Source organism: Triturus cristatus, chromosome 9, assembly GCF_964204655.1.
Source record: "Triturus cristatus chromosome 9, aTriCri1.1, whole genome shotgun sequence".
Taxonomy (NCBI): Eukaryota; Metazoa; Chordata; class Amphibia; order Caudata; family Salamandridae; genus Triturus; species Triturus cristatus.
The window spans coordinates 1,010,998,154-1,011,018,482 of NC_140592.1; the positions used below are offsets into that span (position 1 = coordinate 1,010,998,154).

The window sequence follows — 20,329 nt, forward strand, 5'->3', positions numbered from 1 at the left end:
TGAACCCTGCTTGTGCTGAGCACTGACATGGAGCTGCTAGAGCACACAGAAGAGATCCAGGATAGTTGTAGGCCCTGAAGCCAAGGAGTAGAAGGCAGCTAAAGGTGTAAAACTTTGGCAGTGGTGAGGGACATGGCCCACAAGAATGAGTATTTGCACCTCGCTATGTCCTTCCTAGAACTCACCTCCTCCTTTCATTGACTGACCTTCTGACAGATCAGGCAATGAGAAGAGGAACCAAGATCTGGAAGTGTTTGCCTTGAATGGTCATTACTCAGAGTGAGCCGATTTGCTGCCGCTTTTGTTAGCACCCACCTGCCCTCATCTGTGCCTCACAAATACATTGAGCATTTAAGATATGGGCAACAATTAAGATGCCCACTCTTGCAGGAGCATAGTATAGTGTGTGCACAGACTACTCTGCTGCCAGATGCTGTAGTGGAAGAGCAGCATGCCAGGCTATCACTCTACTTCTCCGAGTCTGACGGGGCACTGTCCCAAATGCCTACCATGATAGACTTCCCTTGGTTTTGGCATCCTATTGTGTGAAGATTTCACCACTTTATTCAACATTTGAATACATCTGAATCGTTTCCAACTGTTTGATTTATGAAGTGGACTTTTTTTAACGATGCCTTCACTATTTGTGAACTTCCGCTTGTTTGGGAGGTAGTAGGCAGCATTGGAAATGCATAATTTTTGTGTGGTTTGTTGTTCACTCTCACATTCAGTGAAGGAGTATGATTCCTGTAAAATGATGGCAAAATCTGGCCTGGAATTGAGAGAAGTAATTCACCTCGGAGGGAAACTAGAAGACCTCATGACTTAGAAAGTAAAGCAACAATATTGCAGCATGGCCAGGGAGGCCATCCATCTACAGTGACCGGCTGCTTACCTCCAAAGGATTCTCATAGAGAGAGATCCATGGAAAGGAGAAAAAGAAACATTGTCATCACCACCATATGAATCACTCCTGCCATTCCGGAGTTTTCTGGTCGACCTCGAAGGTGCCCCATCCCAACTTGTTTCCCTTTGAGGACAGCCTCTTCAGCCAGATCTACATTCGTTCCAAAGCAAAAGGTGTGTCTAATGCCACAGACTCTGGTGTCATCAGGAGAAAGAAACATAACTTGCCGACAAGACAATTATCTCACCTCTCAACATCAAAATAGTTTTCTTATCACTGGAAGGCAGATGAAATTACTAATTCAGCATTGAAAGTTAACACAACGGTACTCGACGTTGACAGTAGTTTGTAACTCTTCAAGTAGACGCATCATCTCCAGAAGCGTCTCCATTAGGCACCAGACCTCCAAGGATGAAGATCCCTGATGAGGGTCCCATCCAGGAATAACTTCACCTCAACTTCTTCACCAAAACCATGAATGGTCCCAAGACCTATTTTGATGTCTCTCATCCGGAAGATGCTGGTTGAGGACCCAGTTCTTCATCCATCTTCTCATGCCATCAATACCCTTTCCAGAGTGTCACCATGCTGCTTCATCCCAAGAAATTGAGCCCTCAAAGGCATTAAAGGAAAAACTTTCCTTCTCTGTCTCCGTGTAGGGTGACTCTCAGACACTGATTTATCTTCCTCACATACTCCACTATCACCAAGTCTGTGCATTTTGTGTTTTGAGATGTTGCAAACAGGTCTATTTGCTCAAACCTCCAATCCCAGGTGTTACTGCATCTTTTCTCTTCGAAAACCACTTTACTTGTGCACATTACATCAACCTTTATAGTAAGTGGACCACTAGCTGTTTCAGCAGTAGAACCTCAAACTGTTTTCCACTTAGGTACAGCAGTAAGACAAATTTGCCCTTCATTCTTGCCAAAGGTTGTTTCCAATTTTCATACATATCAGACATTCCCCTTGCTGATGTTCTCCAATAACCTGTTCTCTCTGTCAGAGAGATGTTTCCATTCTCTAAATGTAAGACACGTCTTGAAAGTCTCCCTGGACAGAACAAAGGAGTTGAGGATGTCACCATCATTTTTGTTAGTTATGGTCCTTTTTGATAATATCTAGCCATACCCCAAAACTCCATCTATAAATCCCTTGTCTCATCTCACTTTCTTACCCATTGGCATCAAGCCTTAATCTTTCAAACCCAGAGTACATTCAGTGAGAGGAAAAACAGGGGCAGCTGCTTGGTGGAGAAATGTCTCTATGTCCGACATTTGTAGTGCAGCTAGATTGACATCTATTCATGCTTTAACCAAATATTTCTATCTAGATTTCTACTTTAGAATGGATACAATAGTTGATCAAGCCACCCTCAGAAACCTCTTTGGTTAAGATGTCTATGCACAGTTTATGAGAAACCCTCATTCATCCACCATTTAAACCTAGAGACCACAGGTTGATGCATAAGTAAATGTTACCTGTAATCATGGTTCTGAAGCATAGGATTTTCTATTAAAGACATGAACAATTCTCACTTCACCCCAGTCTGTTTTTCACTTTAAAGGAGGTCTTAGTTAACTCTGCATTTGAATATATTCCTCAGAAAGACTTGAGACTATCATGTAAATGCTAATAAATTGCTTGCTGGGATGTGGAATCTGCTCGCTCCTTAAACATTGCATGTTTTGTTTTCATCTTCTCTTTGCATTCTGCTTATCTGGTTAATGTTTTCCTCTATTCAACTTTACGCTTTTGAACTTAGGGATTCTCTGTGCAGCAATATGAACAACTGGTGCTATAGTGCTGCCATACCTGTAACATTTGGAATTCAGAACAAAAATTAGTCTGAAAAGCAACAGAGATTTTACCTGTATTTCAAAATGCACGATCTTACCGCTTTTAAACATACACCCTAATGTGAGTTTTGACATGTTTCAAGATGCCCTCTGTCAAATGGGAATATTCTACTTTCATGTCGTCAATGAAGATTCATTCCTTGCAGAACTAGAATTAAAAGTAACATTTATTTTTTCTTGATTCACTACTACTCTCTTTTTTAAGTTAGAAAAATGCAGAAACCCTAATACTGTTTGGTCTACTATGATCATATCTATATATCCACATGGCCTCTGGAAAAGATTTAACTTCTGATAGGGCACACCACAATGTCTGTAGTGTAAAAACTATACAGAAAAGGACCCAAAACACAGATCTGATTCAGGCCTTTACGTATTTATTTTGGCAAATGATTATTCTGACCTCCCTTGATTTTTAAATCAGCTGAAGCGGCCTTCAATATGCAGTCCGGGATCACTAATTCTTTTCTAAAGGACATCCCTGTGCTCCTCATTAATTTTGCATTCATAATCCATAAAACAGGCATATAATGTTACAATAAATTGCCTTCTGTATAAGTAAGGAAAATGTCCTGATGTTTTCATGATCCTAGCTTAATCTTATTTAGTAGAGGAGAATTCGATGGTTCAAAATAACCCGGTTTCCTAGATAGAGGCCAAACCATGAACACTCTTATTAAGGATGCAGGAGAGACCTTAGCCGGGATACGGGATTCAGTAATGATTCAAAGCCTGTTTTGAACAGGCGGAATAGACAGCGGGCCCAAATTTACAATTACCCTGTAAGCAGTTGCTTAAAGAATACCAGTAGAGTATAAATTTCCTAGACATAAATGGACATTCTCTGTTTTGGAAAATAACACCAATGTGTTTCTTCTTACATTTTGATTCCACATAAAATAGCATGATGTAACCTATACACTCTTGTTCTGGAATCGAGCTACAGCCTCTACCACTGTTAACTCCATCCAGTTTGTTAATATATTTCCAAAAATGCTTGGGTTTACCATTTTTGCAGATCTCAAAATATTTATCCATTGCTTATCAATATAAGCTAGTTTGTATTCACAGATTGATTTTTTTATATACTTTTTCAGCAGAAAATTAAAAGTGTGCTGCGCTTCCCTAGATGACATTGTCTTTCTTAACCCCCTCATCTTCTAATTGAACTCTTTCCTCTCCTCTCTCAGTTTGAAAAGAGCCATTCATTTCCGAAACTCATTTGTTGGAGTTCATTCTCTGAGTTCTGTCTGTAGACAGGAATGAATGTAATGAAGCTATTATATTCAACCAAAGGCCAATTACTCCGCTTGAAAGTGATCTTTTCCCACACAAAAGTGCTAACAAATGCACTGCCTCTGGTGAATCTTCCAGGCTGCAATATGCCTTTAGCATAAACATACCATTTAATACATTTCAGCCAAGTTAACTCTATCTGTGCTCAAGCTTCCTGTATTTTATCTAATTGATCCAATCTTTCCTGAACAACAACAGACCCCCGTGATGTTTTTCAATTGACACATACATCCTGGGTCGAAATGTCGACACTTAGCCACACCACGTCCTTAGTCACTAAACCCTTGAAACCATTGTTGAGGATAAAACTGGGTGTCAGTTGAACTATATATAAAATTAAAAGGACCGATTTTTCAAAAATTCCCCGTATTCTGTCTTGATTCTTGTATTGGTTATTTGTTGTAAATATGTATGTAACATTGCCACACTATATGTTATCAGTCCTTTTTTTTCCTTTTCAGTTATGTGGTTTGTCTTGTGATTTTACTGTGTAACAGCTATATATGCCATGAGACACTTAATTGATATATAAAACATGACATATCAACTATGTTCTTTTGTTTGGTGTGTTCTGACTTATCCGGCTATTTTACAAGGTTTAAGTGATTGATTGTGATTAATTATCTTTGATACTAAGCAATTGTTTAACCCGACAGAACACATTTTACTAATTATCGTATGTACCCAGGTTCTGAGGGACACAGGGTTGCTCCATTATGGTTAATGTGTGTCATTTACAGAATAAGCAGCAGTAGTAGATAATATCAAATAGATAATTGGAAACATATATTAGTCTGTATTTTGCCTCCAACCTATACATCATATACTCTGGGTCTTTTTTCCTTTTCTGTTCCTTCTTGTAGGCAAACAGCGGCCTGAAACCCAAGGAAAATGAAGTGACTTCAAAGCCCTGGCATTGGCCAATCAACTATCAGGTGAGGCATTACCCACCTTAGCACTCTTAAGCGTGCGCTAGCTGACTCAACATCAATTGATTTCTCTGTTTTCAATAAGGACGTCTAGTAATGTGATCAAACTTTGGCCATCACACCTCCTATCCATAGTTGGGTATCAAACACTGTCAACAAACGATGCCCATTATACTCCATCTCTTTTCTAGCCTTAGAGAATGAGAAGCCTAGCATGGGTCTGGATCCAAGAAGCAAAAGAGCCCTTTTTCAGAGACATTTTTCTTGTAGCAGAAGGATTCCAAGAATAGGAACAGTAGTATGTTGTGAGTCAGGTTGAGACTGAATTACAGAAGCGTGGATGTGATGAATACTGGGGTATGCATGCATGTGATAACTTTTTATTAGCATTTCATACCAGAGTTTTTACTGTTACCTCAATTGTGGTGAAACATACTTAATTTAAGAAACCTAACCAAGTATTCCTGCTTACAGGAGCTGAGGCAAATCAATAACTTATTCATAGGTACATTAACTGTACCAAGATGTATCATTGCAAAGAGTGATCTGTACATGCAAATGATCACTATTATCTGTGCTGAGTGTGAAATATGTCGAATGATATGGCACAATGTTATTGTTGTTGTCTGTATGTTCCCCAATAAAAAAAATACTTAATTTATCAGACTTGGAGGAATGCAAGGCACAGTTGACCTTGCAGGATTTGAATTATTGGTGGTGTGCGGCAGAGGACTGCGGTACCATGTTTGGCTGCATGATCTTGAGAAAGCAGTTACTCATCAAGTTTATTTTAGTAGCAGCGCCTTAAGTTTCTGTTCCAAACAAGTTAGTTTATTTAGATTTTTTTTAAAGACAAAAAAAATACAGGTTTGTTGAGTGGAAAAAGAGCTTTTGAGCATTTGGAACAGTTTTTTGAATTTATTTGCCACTTTCCTCTTCCTGTCTCTTCCAAGCCAAGTAAGGGTTCCTAGTAACAGCGCTCCTAATTTACATCATCCCTTCTCACACCTACTCACTCATCCCACTATGTAAACCTGCAGCTCCTCCACAACAACTTACGGCAAATGCCTCCACAACCATACCCAGCCCAGGAAACCCAGGGTTCTCTCACACACAAGCCCACGGCCAGTGCTACCCCAGGCTGCATGCAGAGCAGTCTACCCTTTGACCAGTACCCATACTCCACATGCCCTGCCTCATTCTACTCTAGTTCCCACTACCTTGATGCATCATCGCAACAAGAGTAGAAAGACCCCACACCTAAATTGCCTGCCCTTTAATGCAAGATCCATGAACAAGATCTGACACAGCATACTTGATCTGCTATCAGAATCCACAGCACACTTACTTTTATCACAGAAATGTGATTCAGCCACAAATCCACACCTACATGCCATTATGTTATACCGGCAGTATACAGCATCATCAGCAAAAATCATATTGGCAGGTTTGGAGGTGGCCTAACAATCACCTACAATAAATCTTTACAAATATCTCACATCAAAGACTTCGCCACAAGGACTGCATCCTGGCTGGTGAGATGTCATCCCTCTCTAGCCTTTGCTTGTTACGTCCTCTTGAGCTATAGACTGCCTCCCAGTAATGCCACGTATAAGGACTTCTACCAGAGGCAGTATCCAAGACTCTACTATATCAATCCAATCTATACCTCCCAGCAGACCTCAACACTTGGTTTGGCAAAAAGTCTTTAACAACAACACTGCCATTAAATCTTATCTTGAGACCTTCAACCAACAACAAATCAAATGAGGCCCAACCCACTCTGCTGGTTACACACTGGACATCATATTTGCTTCCCATGACATGCCTCAGTGTGTGACAAACCCCCTGTCATCTGGAGCAACCATCATGTCATTACTTTCAAGATCAACATCCCATTCTCTAACAACACCTCCAAAACAGCAAATGCCATAAACAACAAATACACATAGAAAACAAGGAAAAAGAGACCTCCTAGCACTTAACTTCCTACTTCAAAGAACATACTATCAGTATGCAACTTTACGACGTACCCACCTTCTACCACTACCATGACTAACATCCAAAAGAAGACCACAAGGCTTAAAGACAAGACCAAAAGAACGAAGACGCAACACAGCACCCTGCAATGCAAGTGCAGGAAAAAGGGATCATATTGACAGCCACGTACTGCATCACTATAGCATAACCTACAAAGCAGCAGCAACCATCAGAAGCACAAAAAAGACAAAACTCGTCCCCATCCATAATTGGGTGACTGCCTAACAAATGAAATCCACAAGATTCTAACAGAATTCCGTAATTAGGAGTGTAAAATGCAGAGACCCAAGATTGCAGGCCTTCTACATTAAAATCTCCATGAAACTGATCTCAAAATTGGAAAAGATTGTAAACTACCAAAATGGCATGACACACCACCCCAGTGATGCACAACCACAATCTTTCACCACCGTCCTCGCCATTTCTTAAGAACAACCTACTGATATTAATTCAAACAGGCCGTCAGGATTACCTGCATACCCAGATCCCCAAACATCTTCACAGAAATATTTTGCACAGTTTATGTAGGGGAAGTAGCTAGAAGCATATTAAACAAATACCTGGAACTGGGATGTTTCCCACCTAAGCTAAAGAACTCTTCTGTTAGACCACTTCTCACAAAGAAGATTCTCGACCCATCCAATCCAGGAAAACTCAGGCCAATCTACAGTTCCTATGTAAATTATTCCAAAGAGCACAGTTTACTCAACCCTCCAATTTTACTAAGGAAAATTACTTGCAGTTGGATCAACAATCTGGATTCAGATCAATGGAGGGTACAGTCAGCCCCCGCATCCATAAAGGACGACCTAAAACTCATAGTGGACAAGAACAGAGTAAATACCTTATTGCTTCAGGACTTATCACCAGCATTTGACACTGTTCACCACCAGATGCTACTACACGGACTCCATCATTTCGGAATATCAGACAACTCTCTCCAATGGATTGCCTTCTACCTCAATGACATACAGGGCTTGGTATTCCACCTTTCTTATCTGCCTCTCGCACACAACATTGTAGCGTCCCTCGGGGGTCAAACACCTCTACTATTCATGATTTTCCTAACCCTGTAAATGGACCTGATCTGATCATTCACCCTTACATGTTAAAACTATGCAGATGATACTCACATCATTCTAGAATGAATGGCCCAGAAGACCTCTACAGGTTAAGACTTATTGATTGTCTTTGTAATTTAGAAACAGATAATAATTACCCACCTAAAGCTCAACAACACAGCGATCATGACCTGTGGACATTGACAAAAAGCCAAGTAGCTTGATGACACGCCACTTATGTCAAGAAAAGTGAGAACCTAGGATTAACCATGGACTCAGATCTCTCTCTTATACCACATTCCAATGAGGTCACAAAGAGCATCTTCTACACATTGAAAACACTGCGATGTAACTTCACATTCCTTGGATACCAACAAAAAACTGCAAACTATCGTCGGAGTCTTTTTTTGGGTGGGGGGGATATTTTTATTTTTGTAAACCATAACAATTAGTCACATTGAGTCGTCAATGAATCATAATTACAGAGGGCAATAGGGTACAGGTAGTGTAGTCCTTAACGCTTCTAGTTGTTAATAAAGTATATGCATGCATGCACAAAGGTACAGAAGTGAGATTATAGTCATTCCGGTAAGAGCTCATTATCTCTATCAATCATATCTAGTCCGTAGTATGTTTGCCAAGGACCCCATATCTTAGCAAACTTTTTGGGGCGGCCCCATGTCTTATATGTGACTTTCTCCGCTGTCGTGTAGAGATCCAGCCCTATTTTCCATTCCTCCAGGGTGGGCAGTTCAGGCGCTCCCCAGGGCTTGGCCAGGTCTCTCTTCACCACTGCCAAGCTCAAGTTGCAAAAGAGAACCTGGGCTCTCTGGAGATCCAGCTCCATGGGAATGTCAAGGAGGACATACTTAAGATTGGCCTGGAGGGGCCCTTAGAGTATCTTAGCCATCTCGTCTATTATGTTTCTCCAATATACTGTAATTACTGGGCATTCCCATAGTGTGTGGTAGAATGTGCCGTCCTGTTCCCTACATCACATACAATGTGGTGGAACAGCCCTTCCAATTTTGTGTAATCAGAAATGGTCATAATAGACTCTTTGGAGAATCATGTACTGTACAAAGTGCAGCCTCAGTATAATCGCCACCATCCTTGGGTGCAACTTAGCTTCTTCCTAGTCCTTGTCATCTAATTCACCCAGGTCTCTTTCCCATTTTTCTCTCAGTTTCTTCAATGTATCGGGCATGTTATTATTGATGGTCTTATCGGTGAAGGAGACCGCCTGCCCCAGAGTTTTCCCCATATTAATCTCCCTTCCATCGGGGTGTATTCAGGGATTTGAGTCGAGTCTGTTCCTCAGCATCCCATGCATGTTTCTGCTGCATATACTTAGTATTTTGTGTGTCATGAAGATGGATAATCATGTTGAAGGGAAATAAAAGAAATCCGCTTTTCTCCCTCAAAGAGGTTGCCCAAATTAGAAATCCCTATTGTGTCCCAGGGGCCAAAGCCTCTCAATTTACCCAGTTCTGTAAATATTTTAAAAACCAAAGGAAATGATGGACGGAGTGTTGAACATTGCAAGCACTCACCCCCAGTCAACTGATCTGGGTTTAATCCATCACCGTTCTTTAGCCCACTCTGCCACCCCAGTTCAGAAATGGCCATATGCAAATCAGTCTGACCCTGTGCCTCATGGGAACAGTCCAGCCCGAACTGCCAAGCCAGGTCTTCTCTGGACCGGAAACAAGCTTCCTAGGACCGGTTTCTGGCATTGCAGCCGTCTTCAGCCAGGCTTGCTTGAATCCAGTGGCAAAGTGAGCAAGGGACTCACGTCTGAGCATACCCTGCCAACTTATGGCGAACAAAGTAAAAACCAAAGGAAATGATGGACGGAGTGTTGAACATTGCAAGCACTCACCCCCAGTCAACTGATCTGGGTTTAATCCATCACCGTTCTTTAGCACACTCTGCCACCCCAGTTCAGACATGGCCATATGCAAATCAGTCTGACCCTGTGCCTCATGGCAACAGTCCAGCCCGAACTGCCAAGCCATGTCTTCTCTGGACCGGAAACAAGCTTCCTAGGACCGGTTTCTGGCATTTCAGCCGTCTTCAGCCAGGCTTGCTTGAATCCAGTGGCAAGGTGAGCAAGGGACTCACGTCTGAGCATACCCTGCCAACTTATGGCGAACAAAGCAAAAACCAAAGGAAATGATGGACAGAGTGTTGAACATTGCAAGCACTCACCCCCAGTCAACTGATCTGGGTTTAATCCATCACCGTTATTTAGCCCACTCTGCCACCCCAGTTCAGACATGGCCATATGCAAATCAGTCTGACCCTGTGCCTCATGGGAACAGTCCAGCCCGAACTGCCAAGCCATGTCTTCTCTGGACCGGAAACAAGCTTCCTAGGACCGGTTTCTGGCATTTCAGCCGTCTTCAGCCAGGCTTGCTTGAATCCAGTGGCAAAGTGAGCAAGGGACTCATGTCTGAACATACCCTGCCAACTTATGGCGAACAAAGCAAAAACCAAAGGAAATGATGGACGGAGTGTTGAACACAGCTGAAGACGGCTGAAATGCCAGAAACCGGTCCTAGGAAGCTTGTTTCCGGTCCAGGGAAGACATGGCTTGGCAGTTCGGGCTGGACTGTTCCCATGAGGCACAGGGTCAGACTGATTTGCATATGGCCATGTCTGAACTGGGGTGGCAGAGTGGGCTAAAGAACGGTGGTGGATTAAACCCAGATCAGTTGACTGGGGGTGAGTGCTTGCAATGTCCAACACTCCGTCCATCATTTCCTTTGGTTTTGCTTTGTTCGCCATAAGTTGGCAGGGTATACTCAGACGTGAGTCCCTTGCTCACTTTGCCACTGGATTCAAGCAAGCCTGGCTGAAGACGGCTGAAATGCCAGAAACCGGTCCTAGGAAGCTTGTTTCCGGTCCAGGGAAGACATGGCTTGGCAGTTCGGGCTGGACTGTTCCCATGAGGAACAGGGTCAGACTGATTTGCATATGGCCATATCTGAACTGGGGTGGCAGAGTGGGCTAAAGAACGGTGGTGGATTAAACCCAGATCAGTTGACTGGGGGTGAGTGCTTGCAATGTCCAACACTCCGTCCATCATTTCCTTTGGTTTTGCTTTGTTCGCCATAAGTTGGCAGGGTATGCTCAGACGTGAGTCCCTTGCTCACTTTGCCACTGGATTCAAGCAAGCCTGGCTGAAGACGGCTGAAATGCCAGAAACCGGTCCTAGGAAGCTTGTTTCCGGTCCAGGGAAGACATGGCTTGGCAGTTCGGGCTGGACTGTTCCCATGAGGCACAGGGTCAGACTGATTTGCATATGGCCATGTCTGAACTGGGGTGGTAGAGTGGGCTAAAGAACGGTGTTGTATTAAACCCAGATCAGTTGACTGGGGGTGAGTGCTTGCAATGTCCAACACTCCGTCCATCATTTCCTTTGGTTTTGCTTTGTGCGCCATAAGTTGGCAGGGTATGCTCAGACGTGAGTCCCTTGCTCACTTTGCCACTGGATTCAAACAAGCCTGACTGAAGACGGCTGAAATGCCAGAAACCGGTCCTAGGAAGCTTGTTTCCGGTCCAGGGAGGACATGGCTTGGCAGTTCGGGCTGGACTGTTCCCATGAGGCACAGGGTCAGACTGATTTGCATATGGCCATGTCTGAACTGGGGTGGCAGAGTGGGCTAAAGAACGGTGGTGGATTAAACCCAGATCAGTTGACTGGGGATGAGTGCTTGCAATGTCCAACACTCCGTCCATCATTTCCTTTGGTTTTGCTTTGTTCGCCATAAGTTGGCAGGATATGCTCAGACGTGAGTCCCTTGCTCACTTTGCCACTGGATTCAAGCAAACCTGGCTGAAGACGGCTGAAATGCCAGAAACCGGTCCTAGGAAGCTTGTTTCCGGTCCAGGGAAGACATGGCTTGGCAGTTTGGGCTGGACTGTTCCCATGAGGCACAGGGTCAGACTGATTTGCATATGGCCATGTCTGAACTGGGGTGGCAGAGTGGGCTAAAGAACGGTGGTGGATTAAACCCAGATCAGTTTACTGGGGGTGAGTGCTTGCAATGTCCAACACTCCGTCCATCATTTCCTTTGGTTTTGCTTTGTTCGCCATAAGTTGGCAGGGTATGCTCAGACGTGAGTCCCTTGCTCACTTTGCCACTGGATTCAAGCAAGCCTGGCTGAAGACGGCTGAAATGCCAGAAACCGGTCCTAGGAAGCTTGTTTCCGGTCCAGGGAAGACATGGCTTGGCAGTTCGGGCTGGACTGTTCCCATGAGGCACAGGGTCAGACTGATTTGCATATGGCCATGTCTGAACTGGGGTGGCAGAGTGGGCTAAAGAACGGTGGTGGATTAAACCCAGATCAGTTGACTGGGGGTGAGGGCTTGCAATGTCCAACACTCCGTCCATCATTTCCTTTGGTTTTGCTGTAAATATTTTACCCTGCCACCGTTGAGTCTCCTGAATGTACCGTGACTCCTACCCCAAGTACCTCTGTGCCCTATTCCAGGCAGCAATGGTTACTGAGTCACCAACAAGAGTTTCCCAACTCCCTCTCCCTTGCCCAAATAATGTATATATGATATTGAATCAAATTGGGTGCGTTCAAGTGAATAAGTGGGGATTTCCTGGCATATGTTCCCAGTCGTTGATGACCATTGACTGGGCAAGCCAATTGTACCCTGGGACATCTGGTAGGGAAATTCCTCCATCATATGAATTTTTTTGCAGGGTTAACAACGCTATCCTGGGGTGCCACCATCCCACAATAATTTGCAGAGCTCTCCGTTAATTCTAGTGAAATAGTCATCTTGGATCAGGTAGTAATTCTTTTGGAGCACATACTGTTGCTTGGGAAGGGTGATCATCCTGAACATGGCAGCGTAGCAGCATCAGCCTGGAAGTCTACCACAATTCTATGAAGAATGTAGTCCAGATCTCTTTTCCTATCTAAGGTGTCTAAAATGCTCAGATACTTAAAGCCCTCTTTTTCTAGCCTCCGTCTCCGAGGCAGGTTATGTAAATCGTGAATGGTGCCTGTGTGATAGAGGCCAGGTTTATCCCAATTAATTGAGTACCAAGAATGTGCACCATAGTCATCAAAGGCTTATAGTACTACCGGAATGGTCTCTCCGGGTTGAGTAATATAAAGTAGGATATCATCTGCATACACCGAGATCTTCTCACTTCCGCCAGACTCTTCTCCTGCTTGAAACCTGATAATACCAGGGTGCATCCAAATCAGGCAGGCCAAGGGTTCCAAGCGCATTTACAAACAAGAGGGGGGACAAGGGGTACCCCTGTCTGGTCCCTCTCCCAATAGGTAATTACTCTGACAAAATTCCATTGACCCATACCTCCGCTATTGGTCCTTGTAGAGTAAGTTTATCCAGGACTGGAATTTGGGACTGAAACCGTATCTAGTGAGGAGCTTCATTAAAAAAAAAAATGCCAGTGATTAAAAAAAAAAATAGAAAAAAACTAAACTCAGAACTAAGGGCTAGCTGGTAGCCGAATGATTAGGGGTCCAGACCAGCTACATTTAGTAGGCTGCGTAGACTGCCAGTAAAGGCTGCCCAGTTGTATAACTTAATGTCCGGAGGCTGGAGTACACTTTTTTGTGTGCAGAAGCTTCATAAAGCGAATGGCATGTCTTGCACGCCTATAACTCCATATAAAAGTTCCTATGACGCCCTCTAGACACTTAAAAAAGGATTCTGGAACTCTCAAAGAGATTGCGATAAATAAATAAAGACATATTGCGATAAATAAATAAAGACATTTTGGAAGGATATAGCTTATTCCAGGATTTCATCTTGGAAATGACTGTGAATAGAAAAGGTTCATAGTTCAGTTTAATAATCATAACCAAGGGAGACCATCTAATTCCAAGATAGACCGCTGTTGCTTTCACCCCGGGCATAGGCGTGTCTGGTTCAAAGTTTAGTAGAGCCTGAGTTTTGGACAGGTTAAGTTTGTACCCCGAGAACTTGTCAAACCACGACGCTTCCTCAGAGACCTGTTGAATAGCTGACAGTGGATTGGTGCAGAAGACTGCAACATCTTCCACATAGGCAGTCAGCTTAGAATGTTGTCCTCCAAAGAGCAGAGGATGAATACCTGCATTCGTAAGAAGCGACTGTAGATAAGGCTCCATATACAGAGCAAATAAAAGGGGAGAGAGCGAGCACCTCTGGAGAGATTAAAAATGTATTTGAGTATTTCCTGGTATATGCCACCCTGGCACACGGGATCTTATATGGTGCCTGAGTTAATTTAATAAAGCCCTCCCTGAGACCAAATAAGCGCACAATGGCCCACATGCACTCCCAAGATACCCAATCAAAGGCCTTCTTGACCTCAAATAGGCTCATACCTATATTAATGTTAGATTTGCTGGCAACATCAAATGCTGGAATTGCGGTGTTGGTGTGGGCCGTAGTGTCTCTACCTGGAATAAACCCCTGTTGTAGTCGTGTCACCTGGGTTGATAGTGTGGGTGCAGGACGCATTGCCAAGATTTTTGCAAACCATTTAGCATCTGAATTAATCAGAGATATGGGTCGGTAAGACCGCATATCTTCTTTAGGTTTGCCTTTTTTTCGAATACCAGAATATTAGTAGTATTCCAAGTATTAGGAACAGCGCCGCTTATGTAGATATGTTGGATAACTTAAAAAAATTCAGGGATTATTATGTCTTTAAATACCTTATAGAATTCAAGAGGTATGGCATCCTCGCCCGCCGCCTTGCCTGTAGAGAGAGTCGCTAATGCAGCCTCACTCTCAAGCAAAGAAAACTAAGCTTGCAACTCCCTAGCCCGGTCTTCACTGAGATAAGGGAGACTACACTGCCGCATGTAATCCCCGAGTCCAACTTGATCAATCGTTTGAGGATGGCTGTATAATTCCTCAAAAAACAGTAGAATTGCTTCAGGATAGTGTATGCACTATGCCATCCATACCTTTAATTGAGTAAATCATAGTTTTGAACTGCCGATCTAGAATCGGATGTGCTAGCACTCGGCCAACCCTCTCCCCATATTCATACTGGAGCGATTTATATTTCATATGCCTTTGAGCTTAGTCTGCGCGGTATAAATCGTCTTTCATTCATTCATTCATATCTAGTGTATATTTGATGTTCAAACCTACAGCCCAGACGAGATCGTTTTTCTATTAATTGAAGTTAGTCTGCTTCTCCTTGGGAAATGTTCAGAGCCTGTAAAAATTAAAGTTTAAGAATAGGTTGAGAAAGAAGACGAACTTCCTCTGAGAAAGCACTATTTTGCTTGACCACGTTCTGGAGGGTAACACCGCGGATATAACCCTTCATTGTGGCCCAGATTACTGAAGGTGAAGCTGTACCTGTATTAACCAAAAAGAACTCCCTAAGTAACCCTAAAATATGCTTTCGCTAATTATCATTAGATAACAGGTGGTGAGAGAATGTAAATTTGGGAAGATTATCCCTAGTTTCAGTTAGGGGAAATGAAAGCAGAATTGGGTTATGATCCGAGGCAATCCTAGGGCATACATCAATTTCTGCTCCATCCACTAGGGACCTTCAGGTGAAAACCATATCTATCCTAGGGTACAGCTTATGTGAGCATGAGAAAAAGGTATTCCCCGGAGCGGTCGGTTGGAGGGTCTGCCAAACATCGACCAACCCATGGAGCCGGATCAGGTCCGTGATTGATGCCCTAGTTCTAGGCTTACAATGGATCACAGTTCAATTAGTAGAATCAATGTTATATTCAAGCACTCAGTTTAAAGTCCCCCATTATAAGCACTTCTCCACCCCAATATACCAGTTCCAAAGTTAACCTGTCTAATACTTCTGGATTATCACTATTTGGGCCATAAATCATGCAATTAAGAAAGTTTTGATGGTTCAATATTAATTTTACCAGTACCCAGCGACCTCTTGAATTAGCAGCAGTTTTCAGAACTTGGCAATGCAAATTGTTGCTGATAACGTAGCATACTCCCTAATTTAAACCACTTTTAAGGTACAGATCACTATGTTATATCCCAGCTGCTTCAATTACAGTCAGTCCTTAAATGTCAAGTGTGTTTCAGTTAAAGCCACTAATTGTGGTTTATAAAGCCCTATCTCCTCTCGAACCAATAGCTGCTTATTTCGCACATTAATCCCTGAAACATTCCAGCACATGCATTTAACCTTAACCATCATTCTTAAATAACTTGGGTAGAAACCCCCTTTCCTCCATATATACAACTATAATTCCCCAAAATTGCAATACATAAAAAATGCTGTCTGAATATTCTTTGAACAATCTGACTTGTTTTATTCCTTCATGAAATAACATTTTCTACCTCATAAATTTCAAACCAGCGTGAGGAAAACATGTGGATCTTTTTTATGTTGGATCGTCTCCAATCAATTGTATAGTCTGCGTAGTATAGTCTGGTCGATCTTCCAAGCATGAAGTTGGAATAGTCATTGTGGATTAAGGGGAGATAACTTTGACCAGTCTGAAGGCCAGTAAGGAAGCCAGGATTATTGCCTACACATTGAGCAGAGAGATTGAGCTGTAAGAGCTGCAGTGCGTGGGCGGTTTTCACAGTTAATGGATCACCACAGTTGTGGCTTTCTGGAGATCTAACGGTAACCTTGCAGTTTGATAGAGCCAAAGTAAGTGCGGGCAAGAAGTTGGGTAGACCCCTTGAAGAACTCAAGCGGTATCCCATTAGGTCCAGGGACTTTGCCTCATTTGAGTTGGAAGACAGCCTTCCGTACCTCTGACAGTGTAATGTCCTCCTCCAATGCAGTTCGGTCATCCGGCGGTAGGTTTGGCATCTGGATCTCTGCCAAGTAAGTGTCTATGTGTGCTGCAGTGGCTAGTGGACACGCTTTGTAGAAAGTCACATGGTATAGATCAAACGCATGAGCGACTTCCTTGTCGGTATTTTATACGTTACTGTGTCATCTATGATGGTTTGTCCCCAGCACGCCTCTAGTTCTTTTCGCCCCATCCAGGCCAAAAATCTACCAGCATTGTCACCCACATCATATAGTCTATGCTGCATAGCCAGTATTTGGGTTCTTACTTCGTTGTTGGCTAAGAGACGGTATTCTTCCAGAAGGAGTGTCATAGTACGAAGAGTTAAGCGATTCTGCTCAGGTCCCACTTGCTCCTCAAGTGCCAGCAGGTGGCTTTCTATTTTGTCCATGTCTTGTGTTTCTTTCTTATGCTTATGAGCCCTATCTCTGAGTACAGTTTTGTATGCCTTCCATAATATAACTGCTGAATCGAGGGACTTTTCGCTTTCCTTTAAGTATAGTTCTGTATCGGGCGTGGCCAAGCTGTGCAGCAAGATGGCCGCACTTTCAGTCGGCTCCGACGGCCGAGCCCAATAAATCCGTCAAAATCTGGCATAATACACAATAAATCGGAGGCGATGCCATGATCCCAGCCCCTCCGTACGGGGGAACTGCAAAAATCAAGAATCTGAGGTGGTACGCTGTGAAGCCGAGCCAAAGGTGAGAGAGGAGGAGGCTGGGGCCTACTGCGGCCTGTGCAAGTGGCCTGATTGCAAGCCGGGAGCTCGTGTGTAGAGGAAGACCGGCGCAGGGCAGACATCCGCCCTAACGCGACACGCCTCTGCCATGAAGCATCGGAGGTAGCCGTAAACAAAGATACGGACACAGCCCCGCTGGCGCACCCATAACGCCTGGCAGCCGTGGGACTTCAAAACGGAGGAATATTCGATCTTAATGACCGTGTAAGGGGAGAGATGCTGCGGCCAGGCGGCTCCAGTCAACTCTGGGCGCGTTGCTGTATGAGAAGGCGGGCGGAATAAGTGGCCGGGCACCAGGCCCCAAGTGTGCACGCTGGTGCTGGTCCTGGTGTGCAGTGAACAGATCGGGCACTACAGGAGACTGTGTAATCGCTGCTGAAGTCCCTAACGCTACATGAAAGGCAAAATCTCGCCAAAGATGTCGCGCAAACCCTGTACACCTGTGATAATTTTCTGAGAATCGGGCCGCACAACAGCCATCGAGAGGGACTGCACACCGCCGCGCAGCGAATAGCACTGAATAGGGGAAGATTCCAGTAATCCACAAAAATAGACAGCAAATGTACCCGCAACGACCAGAGGCGCGCACACTGGGCGGCGGTGAGACAGTAGTGCCCAACATGCTGGCAGTTTCTTGTGCTGGAATTGCGGCTGCGATCCCACTCTGGGCAGAAGTAATCGGATGCACTAACCCCAACTGCACCACGAGCCTAGAGATATTGGGCACCGTGGGAGCCCAGTCAGACAAGTAAGTGCAAGGACAGTGGGAAATCGCTCATCGGTACCGCCTTTCCCCCCAAAGTGCCACAAACGCTAGCGGGGTCCAACAGGCCAAATCAAAGGTCGGGCAGAAGGCCGCAAGGGAACGAAGCAAAGCGTAATTGTGAACCCTGTTGGCCAGCCACGCGTGAGCGCCCGCAGCTGAAGCAGGAGACATGCGGGAAGGCTGGGCGAGACACCCCCCCCCCCCTCAACCCAGATATCAACCACATCCGGAATGGGGAAAGCAGATGCTAAACAGTCCCGGCTGATGTTTGACAAAAAGGCGAGCAAGCAACCAGACGGAGATCATATGGCTCAAGAGGGCACAGGGGTCGCAGCAATGGGTACCGTCCCAGAAGAGGACATTCGTGCAATGTTCAAAGACGTAAAGACAAGTCTCCAAGCTATTGACCCCAAAATAGATACCCTAGCGGCACGTATGGACAGCATCTCACAACGTGTCGAAAAGCACGACAACCGCATAGATGCGCTCAAACCCAGGGTGTCTGATGCTGATGACATGCAGACAGAAGCACGAGAAAAACTACTGCAAATGGAATCTGTGCTCAACTTCATCAAGGCCAAAAATGAGGATTTGGAGGCAAGGTCGAGACGGAACAATGTGCGCATTATCGACATCCCTGAATCCACAGACATCCAAAAAATGGAAAAATACATAGAAGCCATGATGAAAGAATTGTTAGGAGAAGAGCTATCAACCATGTTCCTCATAGAACGAGCACACCGCTCTCTCGGCCCAAGACCACCGCCGGGGGCACAACCGCACCCCATCCTAGCCATGATTCTAAATTACTGTGACCAAGATGCGATACTACGGCTTGCCAGGGAGAGGGAACCATACAATACCAAGGCAACATCATATCCCTATATCCTGACTTTACAATACAGGTCCATGCGGCACGCAGAGTTCCTCCCGGCTAAGAGGTTGCTACAGCAGTCGGGAACAAAATATGCATTGATCTACCCGACCAAGTTAAAAGAACACGGCAGTGGAAGACCCAAGATCTTCACGGACACAAAAGTGGCATTGAACTATGCTAAACAAGTAGCCAAAGCACACAGCTTGTAGAAAACACCTGAAACGGAAACATCGGAAGGTCACCTGAGCGACAACGACCAAGTCCTGGACACCAGCATAGAGCCTACGAGAGCAAGGAAATAAGTCCACCGCTGAAATGGGAATACTGAACATACCACCAGACATTTACTATCTTTAGGGGGAGGACAATGGGCCCCAAAATGGAACTACGTACCACTCCATCAAAACGGGTGGGGGGACGGGTGCCGCCTATTGGGATATGTACCATATGACTTAAGGCAATAAGCTCCGTGTTGTACTTCTGTGGGCAAGGCCGCCCTGCAGTATGAGGCAGGGGTGTTCGATGGTGACCCCACGTTCCCCGGGGGATAATTCCCACCCACCCTAGGAGACTAGGCATATTGTAGTTTGGGGGTGTTAATTGGGATTGATACACAACCTGATTGGGGGGTTGGTGTGGGAGGAGGGGGGGGGGTTGTTTACTGTTCTATTTTTCCGCCACAAACTGTCAGATTGTTGATTATGTCACATCATATGTCACTCACAGGTACAGTCTTGCAAGCTGCCTGCTGTTGTACACATATGGCCCAGACCCTCAGACTCAACATACCACACGGACGTAAATTCACGAGACCTGGGGCACAACCTTGCACCACCATTATATCATAGCCACGCCACCGAACAATGACCTCGCTGAAATGTGTAACTTGGAATGTGCGGGGGCTAAATGACTACGGAAAGACGAGACTAGTACACTCTTATCTTACCAGGCACGGGGTAAACATCTGCCTTCTGCAAGAAACGCATTTAACAAACACATCGAGACCCAACTTGAAATCCAATCGCTGTGGGGAGGTGATTACATCCAGCTACTCTAACT

At 44.4% G+C, this 20,329-nt stretch overlaps 1 protein-coding gene across 2 annotated transcripts in view; it reads left to right on the forward strand.

The window, feature by feature from the left end:
* Positions 1–20,329, forward strand: part of POMT2 (protein O-mannosyltransferase 2) — a 408,616-nt gene that overhangs the window by 279,509 nt on the left and 108,778 nt on the right. For both annotated transcript variants that reach the window (XM_085626671.1, XM_085626672.1), the window contains one exon: positions 4,926–4,997. In XM_085626671.1, the coding sequence (XP_085482797.1) occupies positions 4,926–4,997 (72 nt within the window). The remainder of the gene's footprint in view (positions 1–4,925; positions 4,998–20,329) is intronic.